Below are 20,024 nucleotides of genomic sequence, written 5' to 3' on the forward strand. Positions count from 1 at the left end.
TAGCTCCGCCCAAAAAGCCACGGCTCCACGACAAGGCTATCAAAATTGTTCAGAATGACTAAAAAGTGTTCTACAAAAACACTAAAAGGTCGTCTGACAAATTAGCCCCAAGGACCACCTCGAACAAGCAGAAAGTGGACAAAATCAGAAGTGATCAAAAGAGGTCAGACAACAAAGTACCGACACTCTACAAAGATCAACAAAAACGGATAAAGACATCTCGCAACAGCCAGATGAAGGCCAGAAATGCTTTGCTAAAAATACGAAGTCTTGAAAAAAGACACCACTTAAAAAGCGAAAAGCATAGCCTCAAAGACAGAGCTAAAAAGTCATCCAAACAAACTATAAAAAGGTTCCCCATCGGAACACTACCTAAAAAGTTGTTGGATTATGACTAAAAGCCCGAACAGCGAAGACAAACAAGTCGAAAGAAGGCTGAAAAGTCCCCTCAACAAAGTAAAAGGGGCAATACCAGACTCGCACAAGGAGAAACTACTCAAAGATCGACCAAAAGTCAGGATGCTTGAGCATGACTTCCCCAAAGAGATCAAATCTCTGAAAAGCACGATCTCACGGAAAGATCGAACTCAAGCAAGGGCAAAGTCAGATAAAGAAGAGGCGCAAGAACGACTTCAAAAAAGAACAAGCCAAAAGGTTGGGAAACAACTTAAGGCTCAAATGTGCTTAGCCAAAAGGGATACAACTCCGCTCAAAGAAGGCACAATCTCAAACAGGGCTATGAACGTCATCCGAGACTAAAAAAGGTTCTACATAAAGAACACTAAAAAAGTCATTGGACAAATCACTAAAAGTCCGGATATCAAGCCGCAAGGACAACTTCGCCAAAGTAGAGGGTTGTCAACACAAACTTAAAGCAAGGCGTGATCCAGAAGGCAAGGGTAGAAAACCCACGCTACCACAAAGAGGTTGGACTATGAAGTACCAAACCTCTAGAAAATCTGCAAAGATTTCGAAGCAATGAAGAAACAAGCCAGACAGATGCTTGAGCACGACTTCCAAAGAGATCGAAGCTCTGAAAAGCATGATCTAATGGAAAGATCGAACTCAAGCAGGGGCACTGTTCATACACTGGGTCAAGCTGTCCGACCTGGAATGTTTAGCGACAAGCCGACCGACCTCTTCAGGTCAGACTATCCGACCTCTTCTCAAAGAGCTCGGCCAAATGCCCGACCTCTTCTCAAAGAGCTCGGCCAACTCACCAAAGGAGCCCAAAACAGGCCCAAAACGAAGAAACACAGCCCAATCTAAAGGCAGCCAAAGCCCAGAAAGATAAAGGCGGTTCCCTTGAAGATAAGATGACCTCACTTAAAGATAAGATAAAGATAAGATAAGATAACTAACTTATCTTATCCACAGGAGGCCACATCTCACCATTATAAATACACTGGAGCACTCAGGTATAACTCATACTCTGATTCTACTCAATACCTGCTTAATACCCTTGCTAACTTAAGCATCGGAGTCCCTTGCAGGTACCCCCCACCCTCCGGGGACACAGGATCAGCACCACCACCAAGTCCAACAAATCGGACACATCAATTCCGACCGCCGTACACCCTCCGGACACGTCGGCTCCGACCAACACAGAAGATCTCGTCCGAGATCGACCTACAGTTTCAGGTAACCCTCGGAACAACCCTCACTCCCTCTTTTCCTTCTTCCTCTCTCCTCACTTCTCTCTCTCTCAAAAATCCTCACAGAGTCACATAACTCTCCTCCTACATCCTCACTCTCCTCCGCCCCCACCTACTCCATCACCGTCAATCTCCTCCCCTCTCACTGCATCCCCCTCTCACTCTTAAAGTGGCTACAATATTTTCGTCGCGGGCCTATGACCCAACCTAAGGAGAACGTCGTTGTGGCGCACCTGTTCCAGCCAAGGAGATCGTTAATGAGAACACCGCCGTCGCGCACGTGAGAAGAGAGAGGAGTCGTGGTGCTGCTGCATGTAGAAAGAGGGTTCAGAAAGTTATGACTAAATCGGTTGAGGTCCAATCCTCCACCACCACCATTGATTTTGACCTGGTCTGTTATAGGAGCAGTTTTGAACTCCATGGCAAGGATTTTAAAAGTGCATGTTGGGTTATGAAAGGTGGAAAAAGTGAATTGAGGTTGAGGGTGGGGTAGTTTAAAAATTTTAATAAAAAAATTAACAAAAATTTAGAATTTGGATACTTTTGTGAACCATCTTTCATGGTACAGCGTTAATTTTCTTAATTTATAGACACTTTTGTAAGCATTTATAAACTTCATAAGTACTTTTGGTAGTTTTTTTAATACAATATTTTAAGCCATGAAATAATAATAAAAACTTATGTTTAATAGTAAACTTATCCCGTTCATATAAATATATTTGACATATCCATCTATCGAGATAAGCCTCAATGTAGTCCATGAAGTTGCACTCGAGCCTCATAGTAGTCCCTGAACTTAAAAGTTCCTCAGAGTCATCCCCGAACTTGCACTCTGGGACTCAAAGTGGTCCTTCCGGCAATTTCAGCACACGTGGCGCAACCGGAAAGCTTAGCTAGCAGCGTTGGTGACACGTGGGACTCACAACGGCTAGCTGTTGTGGCAGAGTAAACTCTTCGGACTCAATTTGGTCCCTCAGGTGAAGTTAAAATCCTAATCCCCTTTTTTGAAGGCCACGTTGTTCACTCTGCTGTCTCCTCATCGGTGTTGTGTTCTTCTATTCTCCCTCTCTGAAACCCAAAGGTTATGGCTAGCACGAACAATGTAGTTGGGAGCTCGAACAACCCACGATCGTTTGGAAGCATCATGAGGAGAATGAACAGAAACAGAGAAGCTCATTTGCCAGAATGGTGTGCCTGCGGGTCGAGACCGGTGCTGCGATGGTCAGGGACGGATTCTAATCCAGGGAGACCGTTCCTGGGTTGCCCGAACTACAATGTAAGTATTATTGTTGTTGATTGCTGTATTTATGGATATAAATTTTGCTGATTGAATTTTCTTTGATGTGCAGACTGTGGGTAAGAAATGGTGTGGATTGTTTATATGGGTTGATAAAGTTTTGGAAAATGCCATGCCATGTGATGATAGAACAAAACATTCAGATGATGATGAAGTATGGAAGATGAAGATGGCTTGAAAATTTGGTAAATTATAAGCTAAAATTAGGGTTCTAAAAATGGAGGAAATTTTGATGTTTGTGTTCATACTGCTGATTGTAATTGGTGTTCTTGTATTAAAGCTGGATAGACAGTAGGGTCAACTGTATCTAGCAAAAAATAAATGACATGCATGTTATATGCATTCCTTGTTCATGTACTTGTTCCTATCCTTTTGTTTGAAAGAAATGAAAATTAAAGTGTTTGATTATATGCATACTTTTGTTCCTGGACTTCTTTTCAATGAAATAGAAATAGACAGGATTTGAACTACTCTTAAGTCTGTAACAGAGGATAAGATATAAACAAAAGATTGAGAAAACTCAATTCAATAAAGTCATAATTCATAATTCATATTGGTAATGTTTGATTCAAAAAAGACATTATAGAGCCAAAACACCAAGTATATCAAAGTTGTTGACATATTGACCTGATAAAATTTAAATACTAAAATCCTCAAAATTGGGACAATGTTTTAGGCATTGTAAACAATATCAGCAAAATAGATACAAAAAAATAGCCTGCTTTTCCTAAACATAATCATCTTAATTTTCATTTTTTGTGTCTGGGTGTCTTGAATCCAGGGTTGGGCACAAACGTCATGAAATTTGCAAGCCTTGTAGCAGTTTCCTGTGTTGCACCTTGCATAGGGCCACTTGTTCAAATACTCCCAGACTTCCTTATTAATCCTTTCAATCTTTTTGATGATATCAAGGAAGCCATCTTGGCTAGTACACCTTGCACAATCCCAAAGTAGCCCTCTAAGCTGGAGATCCTTCCATTTCTTATTGAAGTTCTTCCACAGATGCCAAACACAGAATCTGTGATGGACATCTGGAAAAACCTCCTTAACTGCATTTATAAGGCCTTGTTTCAGATACCAAAGAAGGGGTCAGATAGTTGTTTTCGGACAGCAAAACTGTCCCTACAGATATATAAGTGACATCAAAATAGTCTCTAACTAGTCCCTAGACTTATGTAAGTGACATCAAACTAGTCCCTACACAACACTGTTACAGAACATTATGCATAACAGGATAAATGAGTAACAATAGATTGACAGAACATTATGCAGCATATAATCAGTCCAGGATTAATTCTATATACATAAACAGCAGCCCAGTGTATTAACATCATATAATCAGTCCAGGATTAATTCAGCATATATAATCAGCAATATGTGCCTTAAATCAAACTAGCAAATAAATCACAAGGACATGCACCAAACTTCACTCTCCGTGTAGTTCCCCACAAAACCCAACACCAATACCCTTTTTTTTTCTTTTGCAACTGAGGAAAATATATATATACAACTACAACTTACTACCAACAAAAACAGGCACACATAAATAAAGAAAATCTGCCAAATTTGGAGCTAAAGTAATCACTAACTAGAGAGGTTAAAAAATAATAAAATAATATACAACACTGAAGGTGGAGATGAAACAAGAAAAACCATCTAGAAATAGTAATGGTAAATAGTAGTTAATGAAAGCTCATTAAATGGCATCTGTTATCTTCTTTATATCATAGCATTGATTCAATCCTAATCTTCTTCTACCATTTTCATCATCACTCTCACTCTCTCCTTTTCATTACTTGACAGTCGGCAACAAAGCACCACTCTCTTGCTTTTCTACTTCTCCTTCTCCCTCTAATATTTTACTGTGCTATATTATCACTATATTCAAATTAACAATATAAGTTAAGTCTTCTATTATTTTGTGATTTTCTTTTTCAAAATTTTTATTAGAAAAGGTTATTGTGGAACAGGGTATTGAATAGAGTGCCTAACTTTGTTAGTTGTTAACGGTTAAATTATATGATATTTCACCTTTATTTTAATCATGTTGCTAATGATTTGTGTCATGTGAACATAAGAAAGTGTGAAATCAAGAACATTATTTTGGTGTAACTAAGGATAGCAGTTTTCTAGACACTAACTTCAATCTTGGTGGATCAAACCATTCAAAATTACATACCCTTTCCCACAACTAATCCACTAGTCCAGACCAAATTCATCAAACAATTTGACTATTTCAATAGCTAAGTTAATTTCATTAGCAATTGCAAAACTTACTTTATATTACTCTAACTTATGTATGCAAGAATCCTTTATGATCACACACTCAGTTTAACTAAACAGCATTACATATTACATTCAGTTTAATTAAACCAACCCAATACAAAGAAAGGCAATTAGGTAAATCAGTCAAATTCAAAATCCATTATCAGAGTTACAAAAAATTTCAACTCCCAAAAGATCTTTACTTCTACTGTGATCATGCAAACTCTATTTAACAAATTCATTGATCAGAGTCATTGTTTTGAAACACATTAACAATTTGGAAACTCCTCCACTAAAAGCAATAAACCCTAACACATAAAGAACACATTTTCATATCATCAAAACACAAAAAACACTCATACTCTACAATTTTCTTGGACAAACCACTACGAAAGCCAGTAGTGATCAAACCCTAGCACAGAGAACAGAACAGAGGCGTTCATACCCACCAATTACAATCGAAAAAAAGGCCTGAACTTTTGTGAAATATTAGATTAACAACAATATCAAAAAACAGAGGAACCACATTTTTTTTCATTTTTGGCTTACCTCTTTCAGAGAAACCAGGCTTCCCATGATTTTTTTTTCATTTTTGGCAAACGAGCTTCTCTGTTTCTGTTCATTCTCCTCATGATGCTTCCAAACGATCGTGGGTTGTTCGAGCTCCCAACTGCATTGCTCGTGCTAGCCATAACCTTCGGGTTTCAGAGAGGGAGAACAGAAGAACACAGCACCGACGAGGAGACATCAGAGTGAACAATGTGGCCTTCAAAAAAGGGGATTAGGGTTTTAACTTCACCTGAGGGACCAAATTGAGTCGGAAGAATTTACTCTGCCACATCAGCTAGCCGTTGTGAGTCCCACGTGTCACCAACGCTGCCAACTAAGCTTTCCGATTGAGCCACGTGTGCTGAAATTGCGGAAAGGACCACTTTGAGTCTCGGAGTACAAGTTCGGGGATGACTCTGAAGAACTTTTAAGTTCAGGGACTATTATGAGACTCGAGTACAATTTCAGGGACTACATCGAGGCTTATCTCTCCATCTACCACTTCAGAAATCAATCGTATGATCAATTATGATTAGATGGCATAAATATTTGAGTTACACCACTTCAGAAATCATGCATATGATTAATTTGATTAGATGATCCTTGGTGTGTTAAAAAAACTCAAGCCACTCAATTTGATTGGAGTGAATCTTCATATTTTTTTTAATTATTTGTTAAAATATTATTTTTTATCATTCAATATCTTTTCTCACATTTTTCTTTTTGTTTCACTTAAAAAGTGTAAAGTTACCAGAAAAAAAAATTTTTGAGAAAATCTATTCCCCTATTTGATTCACCCAAAGTTACTTTCATACTCCTTGTTTAGGATGGAATATCATGTTACAATTTTAAAATGTAACAATCTAAAGGAGACTACAATTATAGTTACAAAATTTATTGTCTGTTATCAAATCAAAATTTAGATTATAATCACTTTAGGCTATCTTGAAAGAAATCCTTTCAATATGATATGAGGGACTATCTTTAATGCAGTAATAAAAGGGACTGTCTTTGATTCTTTAAGTGTTAGCTTTTAAAGGGAAATTAAATACTAGATCTCTCTTGACCCTTGAGTTCCCCTCATAATTCCATGCTCATCAGTCATCATGCTAAAAAAAACCAATTCATCTTCCTCATAAGTGCAAGGTTGTAGTAGCCAATTTGTTATGGCGATGAGAACACCAATTAAAATCGAATAAATGTGATAAGGAATTTAAACCAGGCAGTACACATAAGATAAAGAATCTCAAAACAATATCAATAGGATGGTGCAGCAATGGTTATTTTCTTGTCAAAGACCAAAATCATCAGGTAATTTGGAATTTCTCCAAAAAAAAAAAAATAGGGGAAAGAATAGCTCCAACATATGATCAACCTAACTAACATCTAGAATAGACCTAATTTTGATGTCATTATACCAGTCTACAAAAATGAAAAAACAAAAGGGAACTTCTTGAAAAACAAGCATCTGAGTACTAGCAAGAAGCATGAGAAGCATCACACCAGAACTGCAAAATGATCTCTAATGGAGATGCCACCAGCACAAACTTCTGAATCTACCAAGAGAGAGAGTCTACATCTAGTGTGACTTTGATTTAACAAAACACAAAACACAGAAAAGCATGCATAAGCAAATAATTCATGCTAACCACTATGTTGTTATCTCATCAAACAACCTTAAAAGTTGAACCTTTTTCAGCAACAATTTGATCAAAGAGGTATAGAAGATCCCTAGACACATGAGTTCATCATAAAATAATTTTCTATACACTGAATATAAGGGTGTTTCATTACCTTTTCTAGGCTATCGCACTTCACAGGAAGTTGAGAATATACAAGCAGAGCCTTGTGGTTACCACCAGAGCACTCTGCAGAACTACCAGTCTACCATACATGTTTAATTCAGAAACTTTTTAATCCACTGCATATTTGTTAGTCAGCCTATCTGCACCCGAACTATCTGACTGCTAACGAAAGTCAGGCATACCCATAGAGTTGGTTTGATGTATGTCAACTTGCTCACTCTTGGCATTCTCTGATAAGCAAGACTTATTTGCATTATCACTTTGCTTGTCAAATGGGTTTAAAACACTGCTACCAAGAGCAACAGATTCACAACCTTGCAATGTTCCCTGCATAATGCTTTCATTAGCATATGTATCTACTGCAACATCATTATTGTGAGAACCAAGCCCTAATTGAGGCTCCATGAAAGCATCATCAAAGGTACCAGCAGAAATATTATACAGATTTTCAAAAATCGAGGGTTGCTCATCATCAGGAGGAGTTAGTAAGTTACATTTCGAACTTGTCTGCAACAAATAGTCTATTCTGTGATTTTGGTCATTCAATGGATTCTTTTCCTCTGCAAAGCTTGTCACAAGCTCAACAGTTGGAGGATCGTGATTATCATTGACATTATTTGCTACTGAAAGATTAGGGGCATCATCAACCCCACCACAGTCAGAGGCACCTTCTGTGCACGTGCTTAAAGAAACATTATTTGTGTAGCCAGTGGGAAGGGAAATTCTCTTGTCAATAGGTAATAATTCACCGTCAAAACAGTCTCCGATAGCAGACTCTGTCAGCAAAAAACTCTGCATTCTGTCTGAACAATTTATAGAAAAATGTTTTATATCTTTCTGAGATGGAGAAAGAGAAAATCCATCAGAACTACTCTGCAATTGAGAATTACTAGAAACATCTTTAACTTCAGACTGATCACTACACAAAATGTGTTGCTTGTCATCCTTAGCAAGCTTTCCATCACTAATCTCTAAATTGTTGCCTAAAAACCTTTTCCCCTCAGCATTTGGAAAAGGCCTGTTGCTTCCAGAACCTACATTCTGCTCATCTTCCACTAGTCTCTCAGAAACACCATCCCCATTGTTGTCAACAAGTGTTTGTGCATTTCCCCAGGGAGCAGTTTCATGGCATTTGGTACTAAAATCACTAACACCATTTCTTATGCACGTCACAGAATTCATTTCATCACAATGTTGAATAATACCACACTCATTAATGGTGACAGGAGTTGGGAGAACCAAAGGAATAGGATTGCAGGCAGCACCACTAACTTCAATGATATCAACCGTCTTCTGATTTAGAACTCTATCCTCCTCAATTGAACATCCGCGAACTGAATTTACATTATGGGTACCATCCATCATGGATTGATAATTTGCAGTTTGATAGTCAAAGGCTCCACCAATAGAATCTCCTAATTTACAACCCCCAGCCAAAGAGCTACTGGAATTCTCATTCAGAGTGTTTAGCTTCTCTCTTTCAGTTGATGATGGAACACTAACTTGCGTTTTATGGTGAGATTCTACAGATGTACTAGCTAAACTTAGACAGCTTGCATCAGCATCAGGCTTTACGTCTCCAGCAGGGCCGTAACAAAGAACCTGCTGGATGGGAGGTGGACAGGGAAGAAAAAAAAACCCTAAAATTTCTGTCTTTCATTTTTGGAACAGAATAAGAAAAACATCACAAATATAATAGCTTACACTTCCAGATGGCACATTGATATTATACTGCGGACTGTCATCGGGATAACTAGATTTTACAATATTTATATCTTCTCCACAAAACGAAAGCAAGTGTGCAGAGACTTCCTTGAACGACTCAAACTGCTGCCCATAAGGGCTGCAAAGCAACAAATTAAGGAAATCCATTAAGAATCTAATATACGTATATATATGTATAAGAAGTTATAACTACAAGAAAGCATATATGCATGTCTCTACCATTAGAATTCAAGTTATGGCTATCACAACTAAATATTTTAATAAAATCTATTTGCCATCCTCAGAAATAATACTTGCAGCATTCTTGTTCGTTAGGGTGTGTTTGTATTTTGATTTTGGAGGGAAATGGAGAGAAGAGAAGGGTTTGAAGATTCAAATGGAGTTCTCTTCAAAATCAAAACTCATCAACTAACTCCTAAAAAACAATTCTATCAATTTAATCCATCAACCTTCAAATCCCAACAATCTCACTCATCCCTCCATCCATTTTCTAATTTTTGTTTCTTAGTCAATTACTCCTAATTGATGGTAAACACCAACAGCAAATCAAAGAGGAAGACAGAGATAATAGGAGTTAGCCACATCAAATGTTATATTTTCACCAAACGAGAAATATTTTCAATTCATTGTTCAAAAAATAAAGTCAAAATTAATTGGATCATACACAAAATGTGATGAAATGTCTTCTTGAGAATATCAGAAGTTAACAAAGAACATATAACCCCCTCTCCCTCCCCAAAAAATTAAAAGAAAAAAAAAAACAACAACAACAACAATGATTGGTTTGTAAAAACTTCACAATGACTGTAATTAAAACTAGACTCGCTAAGAAAATTGAGTGTCATTCTCCCCCGAGTTGATCATCTATAGGAAAAACTGATCAGTTTAAAAAAATGAAATATGCTAGGCTACAATAGCATGCACTAGAAATATGCTTAGAATTAAATTCTTTAAGAAAGACCCACAAAAATAAAAATAAATTGACACTGGCAAAGCATCACAACAATGCGAAGAAAACAAACACGTGAACTTGAACACAATTCCCTCCAATGGAGAACTGTGAGACCAAAACAATAAAAAAATAAATCAATCCATCAATAAACAATAGTAGAATTCCTAACCCTGTATCATATCTGCAAAGTACTATCACATGAAACCTTGATTGATATTACTAATACTATAATAGTGTGATAAAACTCTAGAACAACACATAAGTCTTGATAACAATAATGCTACAAATCTCTACCTCTATAGGATATATGCAAAGAACTATCACATTACAAATAACAATTCAGGGAAATGACACACATAGGTCAATTTAATTTCCATATACAAATCATTCAGCCGTTGAATTCGAACAATCAATTAAACACAAAATACCACACTTCCATGCATCTATAGCTAGCAAAACAATCAAATGAAAGAAACAAAACTAAATAAAAATAACATGAGCAAAGAGAAAAACCTTACGTAACGGCGACAAAGAATGGAAGCACGACCGGCTCTCTTCTTGACAGAAAGCAAGACCTTCCACCCAGCCGGCAAGAAAGAACCAAGCTCACTCGCCTCCACAGTCATTTTCTTCTTCCTTTGACTACTCCACTCTCCCTTCAAACCCTCCAAGAACTCAACAACCTGAGCCTCATTCTCTAACCCCACCGTCCTCTTCTTCACCTCTTCCGAAACCGGGTCAACAAAACCCTCACCCTCTTCCTTCTTCTTCGGTGGAGGCGGCGGAGGAAGAGGCGATGCTACTGGCACAATCGCCATCGAATTCTCGTTCTTCCGCGGCCGCCCTCGCTTCCGCTTCTTCATCGCGCTATCGTCCGCGACGTCGCAGATCGGAATGTTCTGGAGCGCGAAGACGTTCGGGTCCGGTGACTTGAACTCCCCCTGGAAGGGGACGAGTGCGTTGTAGCCTACGCTGGTGCCTCCTCCCCCGCCGTCTCGCGCGGCGGTGCGGAGAGACTCGACGCCAAAGAAGACGGAGCGGTCGATTTTAGGGATTACGGCGTCGTCTTGGCAACGGTGTTGGGCGGGTGAGGAGGTTAGGGAGAGCGCGTAAAGCTCCGATTGGGAGAGTTGGCGGAAGTCCACGAGATGGAGAGACTCGATTTGAAGGGAGCGGCGGCGTTCCTCGTCGTCTGCGGCGGAGGCGGAGGGCTCTGGCGCCGTCGCCATTGCATTTGGGTTCGCCACCGTTACTTTGGTGTGTGCCTCGTTACGTGTGAGAGAGAGAAGCGGAAAGAGAGATTAGGAACTGAATCTGAAATCGAATTGGAGGCGAAGGATTGAATAATTGAAAATTTTTCATATATAAAAATATTAAAAATTGCTACCCTCTCCTCACTCTCAATATATTTGTTTCAACTCTCCAAATACATTTGTCATCTTCTTAATTTACTTTTTTTTTTATTGGTTAATTTATTTTCCTATCACGTGAGTGGTCAGTGCATCCACCAAAGTTAAACGGAATTCATGGGTAAGGGTAACTGTATGTCTGTAGGGATTAAGCCATTCAAGGACGGTTTAAAATGGCTGGGTGAACTGAACCGGACAACATAGAAGAAATAATTTTTTACTTTTTCACGTGGGTGTTCATGGGCTGGGCCGGGTCGGAATAAACTGGAAGTTAACTCGGTGTAAAATTAATATGTATAACCAAGTTGAGTTGGTCTAGTGGTTAGCTCACTAGTCCGCTTAAGCAAGTGTCGGGGGTTCGAATCCCGCCTTGTGCATGCAGCAACCCATTGGCCAGCGGCAAACCCTTAAATGGAGCTCAATACCGCGGCGGATTAGTCCTTGACCTGTCGGATTGGGGGATACCATGGGAAACCAAAAAAAAAAAATTAATATGTATAAATTTATAAATTTTATATATTAAAATAATAAAATTTTATTTTAAAAATTAAATTTAACAAATGTTATATCATAATTATACTAAAATAAATTATTTTAAAACAAAAATAATACTATAATATAAAAAATATTAATTGAAGTATAAAAATATGATATAACCTTACTAATTTCACTCTAAAATATATATTTTTATCATAACGAATAACTTTGGATCAAATTAGGTGATCCGAACTTGACACGAAAATAATATCGGATAAAAATGATAAACCTGAACCTAATAAAATATACAACGGATCTGGATCGGTTTCGGACGAAATTGGGTTTTGGACATCTTACTTTTTCTATAGATATAGTAAAATTGATAATTAAACGCGACGAATTAGTCCTTGATCATCAAAATTTCTTTAATCTAATTTTGATTATTAAAATTTATTATTTTTTATCGTCACCGGATCGGTTTCGGGCGAAATTGGGTTTTGGACATCCTACTTTCCCTATAAATATAGTAAAATTGATAATTAAACGCGACAAATTAGTTCTTAACCATCAAAATTTCTTTAATTTAATTTTGATTATTAAAACTTTTTTTTTTTGTCATCATCAGATCGGTTTCGGACGAAATTGAGTTTTAGACATCTTACTTTCCCTATAGATATAGTAAAATTGATTATTAAATGTGACAAATGAGTCATTCACCATCAAAATTTCTTTAATCTAATTTTGATTATTAAAATTTATTATTTTTTGTCATCACTTAGTCATCAATTTAATTCCTTTAATCTAATTTTTTTAATCTAATAATTTAACAATATATTTTATCTCATACTTTTAAACATTAATGATTAAGTGATGGCCAAAAATAATAAATTTTAATAATTTTCTAGTATTTTTTCAAAAAAAATTGGTAAATTATTTTTCATAGCTTAATATATATTTTTTGTTACATTTAAAGTATGAATAAATGGTCAAATTCATTCTTGAAAAATTAATTATTTTTTAAATTAGTTTTCGAAAAATTTTTTAAATTAAATTTGTCCTTTAAAAATTTTAAGTTGATCAAATTAATTTTTTGTCACTTTTATTTTTGATGGCGTTAAAATTTGTTGATATAGCATGGTAAATAACTTTATAACATATATTTAACATCAGTTAATATAACAAGTTTATGAAATTAGATTAAATTAATTTCAAATTAAAAACTTTAAATGTCTTAAAATTCTCTCAATTTAGAGCTGGTTTAATATAATTTTATGAATTTTTCGTATTAATTAAGATAAATTGGTTATAATTCGAGCTACGTCAATTCAAATTATAAACAAATCTAATTCGAATTTTATTGTTTTGAATTACATTATAGTGTGTTTTGAATTACGTAATTAAAATCAGTCCTTGATTTATATGCGTTGTTTACCCTTAATATAATGTCACTAAGCTGTCACATTAATAAATTTTGAGGCGGTTAATAATAAAACTATAAAAATAATAGAAAGACTATTTTAAAGAACGGATAGCTTTTCTTTTTTGGATAAACCGTATATCATTTGGAATTTTGGATCACCTTTTTGTGGGTTACTTATGGACTTGGACTCTTGGATCATAAGTCATAACTGAAACCATATCTACAGCTGTTATGAATGTGAAACACATTTGTCCACGGAAGCCCAATATTTGCTAAACAACATAAAACTTTCATCTGGTGTAAGCAAGGCAGAACTTGTACCCAAAAAAAAGGATTTGGCTCCTCTGAAATTGTTCATTTAGTTTAGAGAGAAAAGTAATGCAATTTAAGCCATTGATAACATAAACGGTTTTGATCACCTTAAATAAATAAATAATAAATAAATACATTAAAAGAATCAAAACGTTAACTATTAAAAAACTAAAAAGAAAAAAAAATGCGCCACTTTACAAAGATAGCGCACAGAATTAAATTTCTGCAAAACTGAATGCCTGTAACAATAAAATTTGTATTGAGTAAAAAATGATGAAGAGAACCATCAAACATTGAAAACACTAGTAGATACTGAACAAAAAAAATGGTAATTACACAGATGACGGAATTATTAAGTGAAACAAGTATGCTGGTTCCATCTATGGATACTACGATGATGGTGTCCCCAATAAAGACGAGCAAGCCAAACATGGAGGTGTTACTTCCTGAAACTAAAACGGTAAATTTATCAGAAGAAACAAATGAGTTGATGATCACAATGATACCACCATAGAAAGGTAATTTTTTTATTGAATAATTTTAAATTTCACCGCAATATATTTGATAATATTTTACTCAATATATTATTTTTTTATATTTGCAGAAGATTGTCAATTGATTTCTCAAAACGTAAAAAAAACCCAAATTACACAACACAATTCTACATTAATTACTTTTTCCAGGTATGTTTATAACAGTTATATTTGTACTCTTATTTTAGTACTCTTATTTTTGTATGTTTATAACAATTATATTTAGAATTTTATTATTTATTTTTATTCAGGCCAATTATAGCAAAAAAAATACCAAAATTAGGCATGGAATTTGACACAGTACTAGAAGCTAAAGACTTCTGGAAAAGTTACGGTGGAATGATGGGTTTTGATGTTCGACAATTGTATGCAAATAAATGCAAGCTTGATAATTCTGTAAGTAGTTTTAGACTTGTTTGTGCAAAGGAAGGCCAACGAAGACCAGATAAACGGGATCATTTAACAAAGCAACCTCGCGCCGAGACTAGAACAAGTTGCCAAGTAAGAATGTCACTCAAGTTTGCTCGAGATATTAAAAAATATGTGATTTGTGACCTTGAGTTAAATCACAATCATATTTTGCAAATTTCGGAAACCAGTCATATGATGCCATCACAAAGAAAGATTTCAGAAGTACAAGCATTGCAAATAGATTTGGCAGATGAAGCTGACATAAGACCAAAGGAAACACATGAACTAACAAATTTACAAGCTGGTGGTAAAGATGTCCTTGGATATACCAAACAAGACCAAAAGAACTATCTTCGAAGCAAACGAAAGCGAGACTTGGCCTATGGTGAAGCAGGTAGTTTATTAAAGTATTTTCATCGGCAACTACTTGATAATCCCTCATTTCAATATGCTATACAGTTAGATAACGAAGAGAAAATAACAAATATTTTTTGGGCTGATGCAAGAATGGTTATTGATTATGCTATCTTTGGTGATGTAATCACATTTGATACTACATACTGCACAAACAAAGAAAATAGACCATTGGGTGTTTTTTGTGGATTCAATCACCATCGAGAAATAGTAATATTTGGCGCTGCTCTTTTGTATGACGAATCAAAAGAATCTTTTATATGGTTATTTGAATCATTTTTGGAAGCTCACATGCAAAAAAAGCCTAAAACTATTTTCACTGATCAAGATCCTGCTATGGCAAGTGCTTTGGTAGAAAAAATGCCTGAAACATATCATGGATTATGTGTCTGGCATATTATGCAAAATGCTATTCGACATTTAGGGAATAAGTTGAAAGATGGTTCTTTTATCTTGAGAGATTTCAAAGCTTGTATATATAATTCTGAAGATCAGTTTCAATTTCAAGAGACATGGGATGCATTGCTTCAAAGATACAAAGTGGAAGACAATTCTTGGTTGAAGAGTATTTATAAAGTGAAGGAAAAATGGGCTCATTGCTATATGAAGAAGGTGTATACTATTGGAATGCGAAGTACTCAACTTAGTGAAAGTTTTAACAGTGATTTGAAAGATTTTATGCGGTCAAATTTAGACATAATACATTTTCTCAAACAGTTTGAGCTAGCTGTTGGTGGCAAGCGATACAAAGAGCTACAAGCTGAATACAATGCAAGACAAAAGCTTCCTAGACTTAAGATGATTCATTCGCCGTTATTGAAGCATGCTGCACAGGTATATACTCCTAATGCATTTGATTTATTTCAAAATGAGTTTGATTGGAGTTCTGCTGCATATATTATTTCTCGTATAGAGAACAATCAAATGTCTGAATATCAAGTTGCTATTTTTGATAAAGATGGAGAATACACTGTATCCGGCAATGTGAAAGATATGATTATTTCTTGTAGTTGTGGAATGTTCGAAACAATGGGTGGAATATTTGAAATAACAGGATTCTTATGTTGTCATTGTTTAAAAGTTTTAAATGTTTGGGATGTGAAGCAAATTCCGGCTCAATACATTATGAAAAGATGGACTAGAGAAGCAAGAGAGATGATTGTTCATGACTCAGATGGAAAAGTTGTTCAAAGTGATACTAGAGCGGATGCTACAGCACGGTACAAGAATATATGTTTCAAAGCAATCAAATTAGCTGCTCGATCATCAGATTTTGAAGTAACATCTAATTTTGTTGAGCAAGTTATAGAGGAGACATATAAGAAGGTAGATTCTTTTTGTAGACACAATCAAAATGATAATGTTTCAAATATTTTGAATGCAAAAGAAATCGTTAATAGCTGTTCAGATGGAGATGCGTTAGAAAGATTACTTGAAAATGTGAAAGGATTGAAAAAAAAGGAAGGACGACAAGGTAGAAAAAGACTCAAGAGCTGGGTTGAAAAACAATCAAACAAGAGAATGGCGTCAACAAATGGAGTGAAGTTACAACACCAAATTTAGATAATTAAATGATAGAATGAAAAACTATTTATTTAAATTTTGTAATTTTTCTTTTTGAATTTATAACAAATGACTTTAAGAAATTTGAGATGATTGTTTTGTTTATATTTTTTATTATTTGTCTATTCTAATGATAATATATTTTTTTTAACTAGTCATACATTTAAATTTAAACTACAACATTAGACATAAAACAAGCATCATAAACATATAAAAACACATAAAAATATAAATAAATTAATTTAATGTATATTAATATAAATTTAGTAGAGATCTATTAAACCAACATCACATCATTAGTTATTGTAAACACTCTTTAGTTTGTTCTCAATTAGATTCTTATTTTAAGTATAAACAAAAAAATTGAGTACATTTATCTAAAAAAAGTTAGTACATTTACATGAGTATTTTTTTATATTAAAATAAAAAATAAAAAAATATTTTTGACCCAATTTAAATTAATTAATTTTATTTTTTATTAAATTTTTCAAAAAATTATTCAGGATTCAAAAAAGATGAAAGATTAAAATCACGCAGTTTTGGAAACTGCTGCTTGCACAATTTTCAAAATTCTTTTAATGTATTTATTTATTATTTATTTATTTAAGATGATCAAAACCGTTTATGTTATCAATGGCTTAGATTGCGTTACTTTTCTCTCTAAAGTAAATAAACAACTTCAGAAGAACCAAATCCAAAAAAAAGGATGAACGAGTCTATCGGTACGTTTTTTTATTTTTTATATGATATAATAAGAATTTAATTTTTATAAATAGACGGTACAAAATAACTTTACAAAAATGTCTAATCTCATATTATCACATCATTAAAAATATATCATTTTCAAACTCATTTTTTAAAAGGTCATCTAAACATAAAATTTAATTGGATAACTATATAAAATTATTTATTTTGTTAATATATTAAAATTAAACTTATAATAAATAAAAAATCATATATCTCTATTCAGGGTATTAACCTCAGAGATACAATGAAAACAAATTATAAAAAAAAAAATATAAAATTATAACAAATTAAATGTTAAATTTTTTAAAATATTTTAAAACATTTTTGTAAAAAAAATAGAGAATATATAAGCTAAGAAGCTAAAGGTATTGGATGATTGAAAGAAAGATCTTGCTGACTTGCTGTTGAAGAAGATATGGGGGAAGGGAATTAGAGTATTGGACAGAAGAAAATTGAGTGGCTCTTGAAATCTCAGAAAGCCGAAGAAAACAGGTGGCAGTGGACAGAGAATAAAAAATATTGAAGGTATTCCAATTTCCACAGAAGATAGGATAAGACAAAGATGTTGGTTAAGGTTTGTGAAGGAAGGGCAACTACTTGATCATGATTCGTGAGGCTGGCTGTCATCTTGTACCATTTGTACGTACTACGTAGTACGTACCGCACGCAATAATTGGCGGTTCCCAACTTCCATCCATCTACAATACGTTCTGCATTTGTTTTTTGAGAATTAAAAACATTAAAACAAGGCATATAATTTAATATTTTTATGTTTTATTTAATAATAAAATAAAATAATATAATTTATTTTTATTTTTTATTTAAAAATTTTGAGAAAAAAATATAATAATAAAAAGTATAATTATAAAAAGTTAATAAAAATAATAAAAAATAAAAAATAAAAAATAAAATATATTTTTTGTTAGTATATTTATATTTTTTCTGTTAAGATAAACATAAAATATATTAATTTAATATCTTTAAATATAATATCTTTATTTATATCTCATCTCTCAAACATAATTTTATATTTTAATATTTCTGTTTTAGTGTTTTGTTCCTATAAACAAATACAATCTTACATTCACAAATCACAATACTCACTCCGGTTTTTAATCAATTTTATTTAAAAAGCTGTAAGCTAATTGTTGTACTCTATTTATTATTAGAGGAATTTTCTTAGTATGTATTGCATTCATTTTACATTGAATCCTATATCAATTTATATATTGTTTTCTATTAAATTAAATTTTATAATTAAGTTCAGATTTTAAAAGGTTTATAGAAGTAAATAATTTAATTTAATTTTATATATTGTTTTCTTTTAAATAATTCAAGGGATTAAGTATGATTTTGATTTCTAAGTTAGGAATTGAAAATTTATTTTGTCTTTTGGTCTTTTTTTCGCTACAAAATGGTCCCAAAAATTTAGCTTCATTTTAAAATCGTCATTTTTACTAAAATTTTATTTTTAATTACCATTTTACCCCTAATTAAAAAAAAAGAAAAACGGGTTAAAGGCTGGGAACAGGGGAAGGGTTAATCACTCAATCACGCTTTCGACATTGACGCCAGCAGATCCGGCAAGGTGGACATTGTGCGCCGCTCGCTGCTCGCCGTTTCTGCTTCTCCTCCTCGCTCGGTCGCCGGTCGTCGCTGCTTCCTATCATTAGAACTGGGATTAACAGCCCAGCTAGGAGCCTTGGTGCTGCCATCATCTTCAACAGAGACCATGCATGGAATGATCAGGTATGTCTTTTTCGTTTCTGGCTTTTTTTTTCTCACTCATTTCTTTTTGAATTTCATATCTCCTTTTCTTCATTGCAGTGGATTTTCTGGGTTGGGCCTTTCATTGGAGCTGCTCTTGCTACTGTGTACCACCAGACAGATAGTCATCTGATTTTGCTTCTGATTACGTTGGGCCTTTTTTTTGTATTTTTGCTTCTGTTTATTCTTCTATTTCACTCTAATTTTGATTTTGTTTATGCTTCTTATTACATTGATTTTGCTTCTGATTTTATTATTGTTATTGCTGGTTGTTGTTGCTTCATTATTGCTACTATTTCTGATTTATTTCTGGTTGAATTTGGGGAAGAAGGGGAAGGAGAAGGGGAAGGGGAAGGGTTGTTGCTTCATTATTGTTGTTGTTTCTGATTTATTTCTGGTTGAATTTAGGGAAGAAGGGGAAGGGGAAGGAGGTAGGGGAAGAGTATTTTAGTCCTAATGACGATTTTAAAACTAAGCTAAACGTTTGAGACCATTTTGTAGCGAAAAAAAGGTCAAGGACGAAATAAATTTTCAGCCCCTACCTTAGGGACAAAAGTCATACTTAATCCTAATTCAAGTACTCAATTTTAGGCTGAGATTGGCACCAACCTATCATGAGCATGGAGAAGTCTTCTAAAAGGTCATAAGGCATTAGAGAAGGGTGAGATAGGGTCACCTTGGCGTAGTCCTCTTTTCATTTGGAATGGCTCAGTTGGGCTTCTA

At 34.5% G+C, this 20,024-nt stretch overlaps 2 protein-coding genes across 2 annotated transcripts; one reads left to right on the plus strand and one right to left on the minus strand.

Annotated features, from left to right (window-relative positions):
• Nucleotides 1-7,334: 7,334 nt before the first annotated feature.
• Nucleotides 7,335-11,477, minus strand: LOC107460865 (uncharacterized). The gene is made up of 3 exons (XM_016079284.3): nucleotides 10,762-11,477; nucleotides 9,276-9,414; nucleotides 7,335-9,173 (listed from the first exon to the last, which is right to left on the minus strand). Exons 1-3 carry the CDS (start codon nucleotides 11,475-11,477, stop codon nucleotides 7,734-7,736), a joined length of 2,295 nt encoding a protein of 764 aa, XP_015934770.1. The 3' UTR covers nucleotides 7,335-7,733.
• Nucleotides 11,478-14,684: 3,207 nt separating this feature from the next.
• Nucleotides 14,685-16,787, plus strand: LOC107460864 (protein FAR1-RELATED SEQUENCE 5-like). Its single transcript, XM_016079283.3, has one exon. It carries the CDS (start codon nucleotides 14,685-14,687, stop codon nucleotides 16,785-16,787), a length of 2,103 nt encoding a protein of 700 aa, XP_015934769.3.
• The last annotated feature ends 3,237 nt before the right edge of the window (nucleotides 16,788-20,024 follow it).

The sequence above is a fragment of the Arachis duranensis genome, chromosome 8 (genome assembly GCF_000817695.3).
Source record: "Arachis duranensis cultivar V14167 chromosome 8, aradu.V14167.gnm2.J7QH, whole genome shotgun sequence".
NCBI classification, from domain to species: domain Eukaryota; kingdom Viridiplantae; phylum Streptophyta; class Magnoliopsida; order Fabales; family Fabaceae; genus Arachis; species Arachis duranensis.

Coding starts and splice junctions, on each gene's coding strand:
- LOC107460865 (XM_016079284.3), bottom strand. CDS start 11,477: ATGGCGACGGCGCCAGAGCCCTCCGCCTCCGCCGCAGACGACGAGGAA. Junction 9,415..10,761: donor CTTTGTCGCCGTTACGTAAG/GTTTTTCTCTTT, acceptor GTTGCTTTGCAG/CCCTTATGGGCAGCAGTTTG. Junction 9,174..9,275: donor TCAATGTGCCATCTGGAAGT/GTAAGCTATTAT, acceptor CCCATCCAGCAG/GTTCTTTGTTACGGCCCTGC.
- LOC107460864 (XM_016079283.3), top strand. CDS start 14,685: ATGGAATTTGACACAGTACTAGAAGCTAAAGACTTCTGGAAAAGTTAC.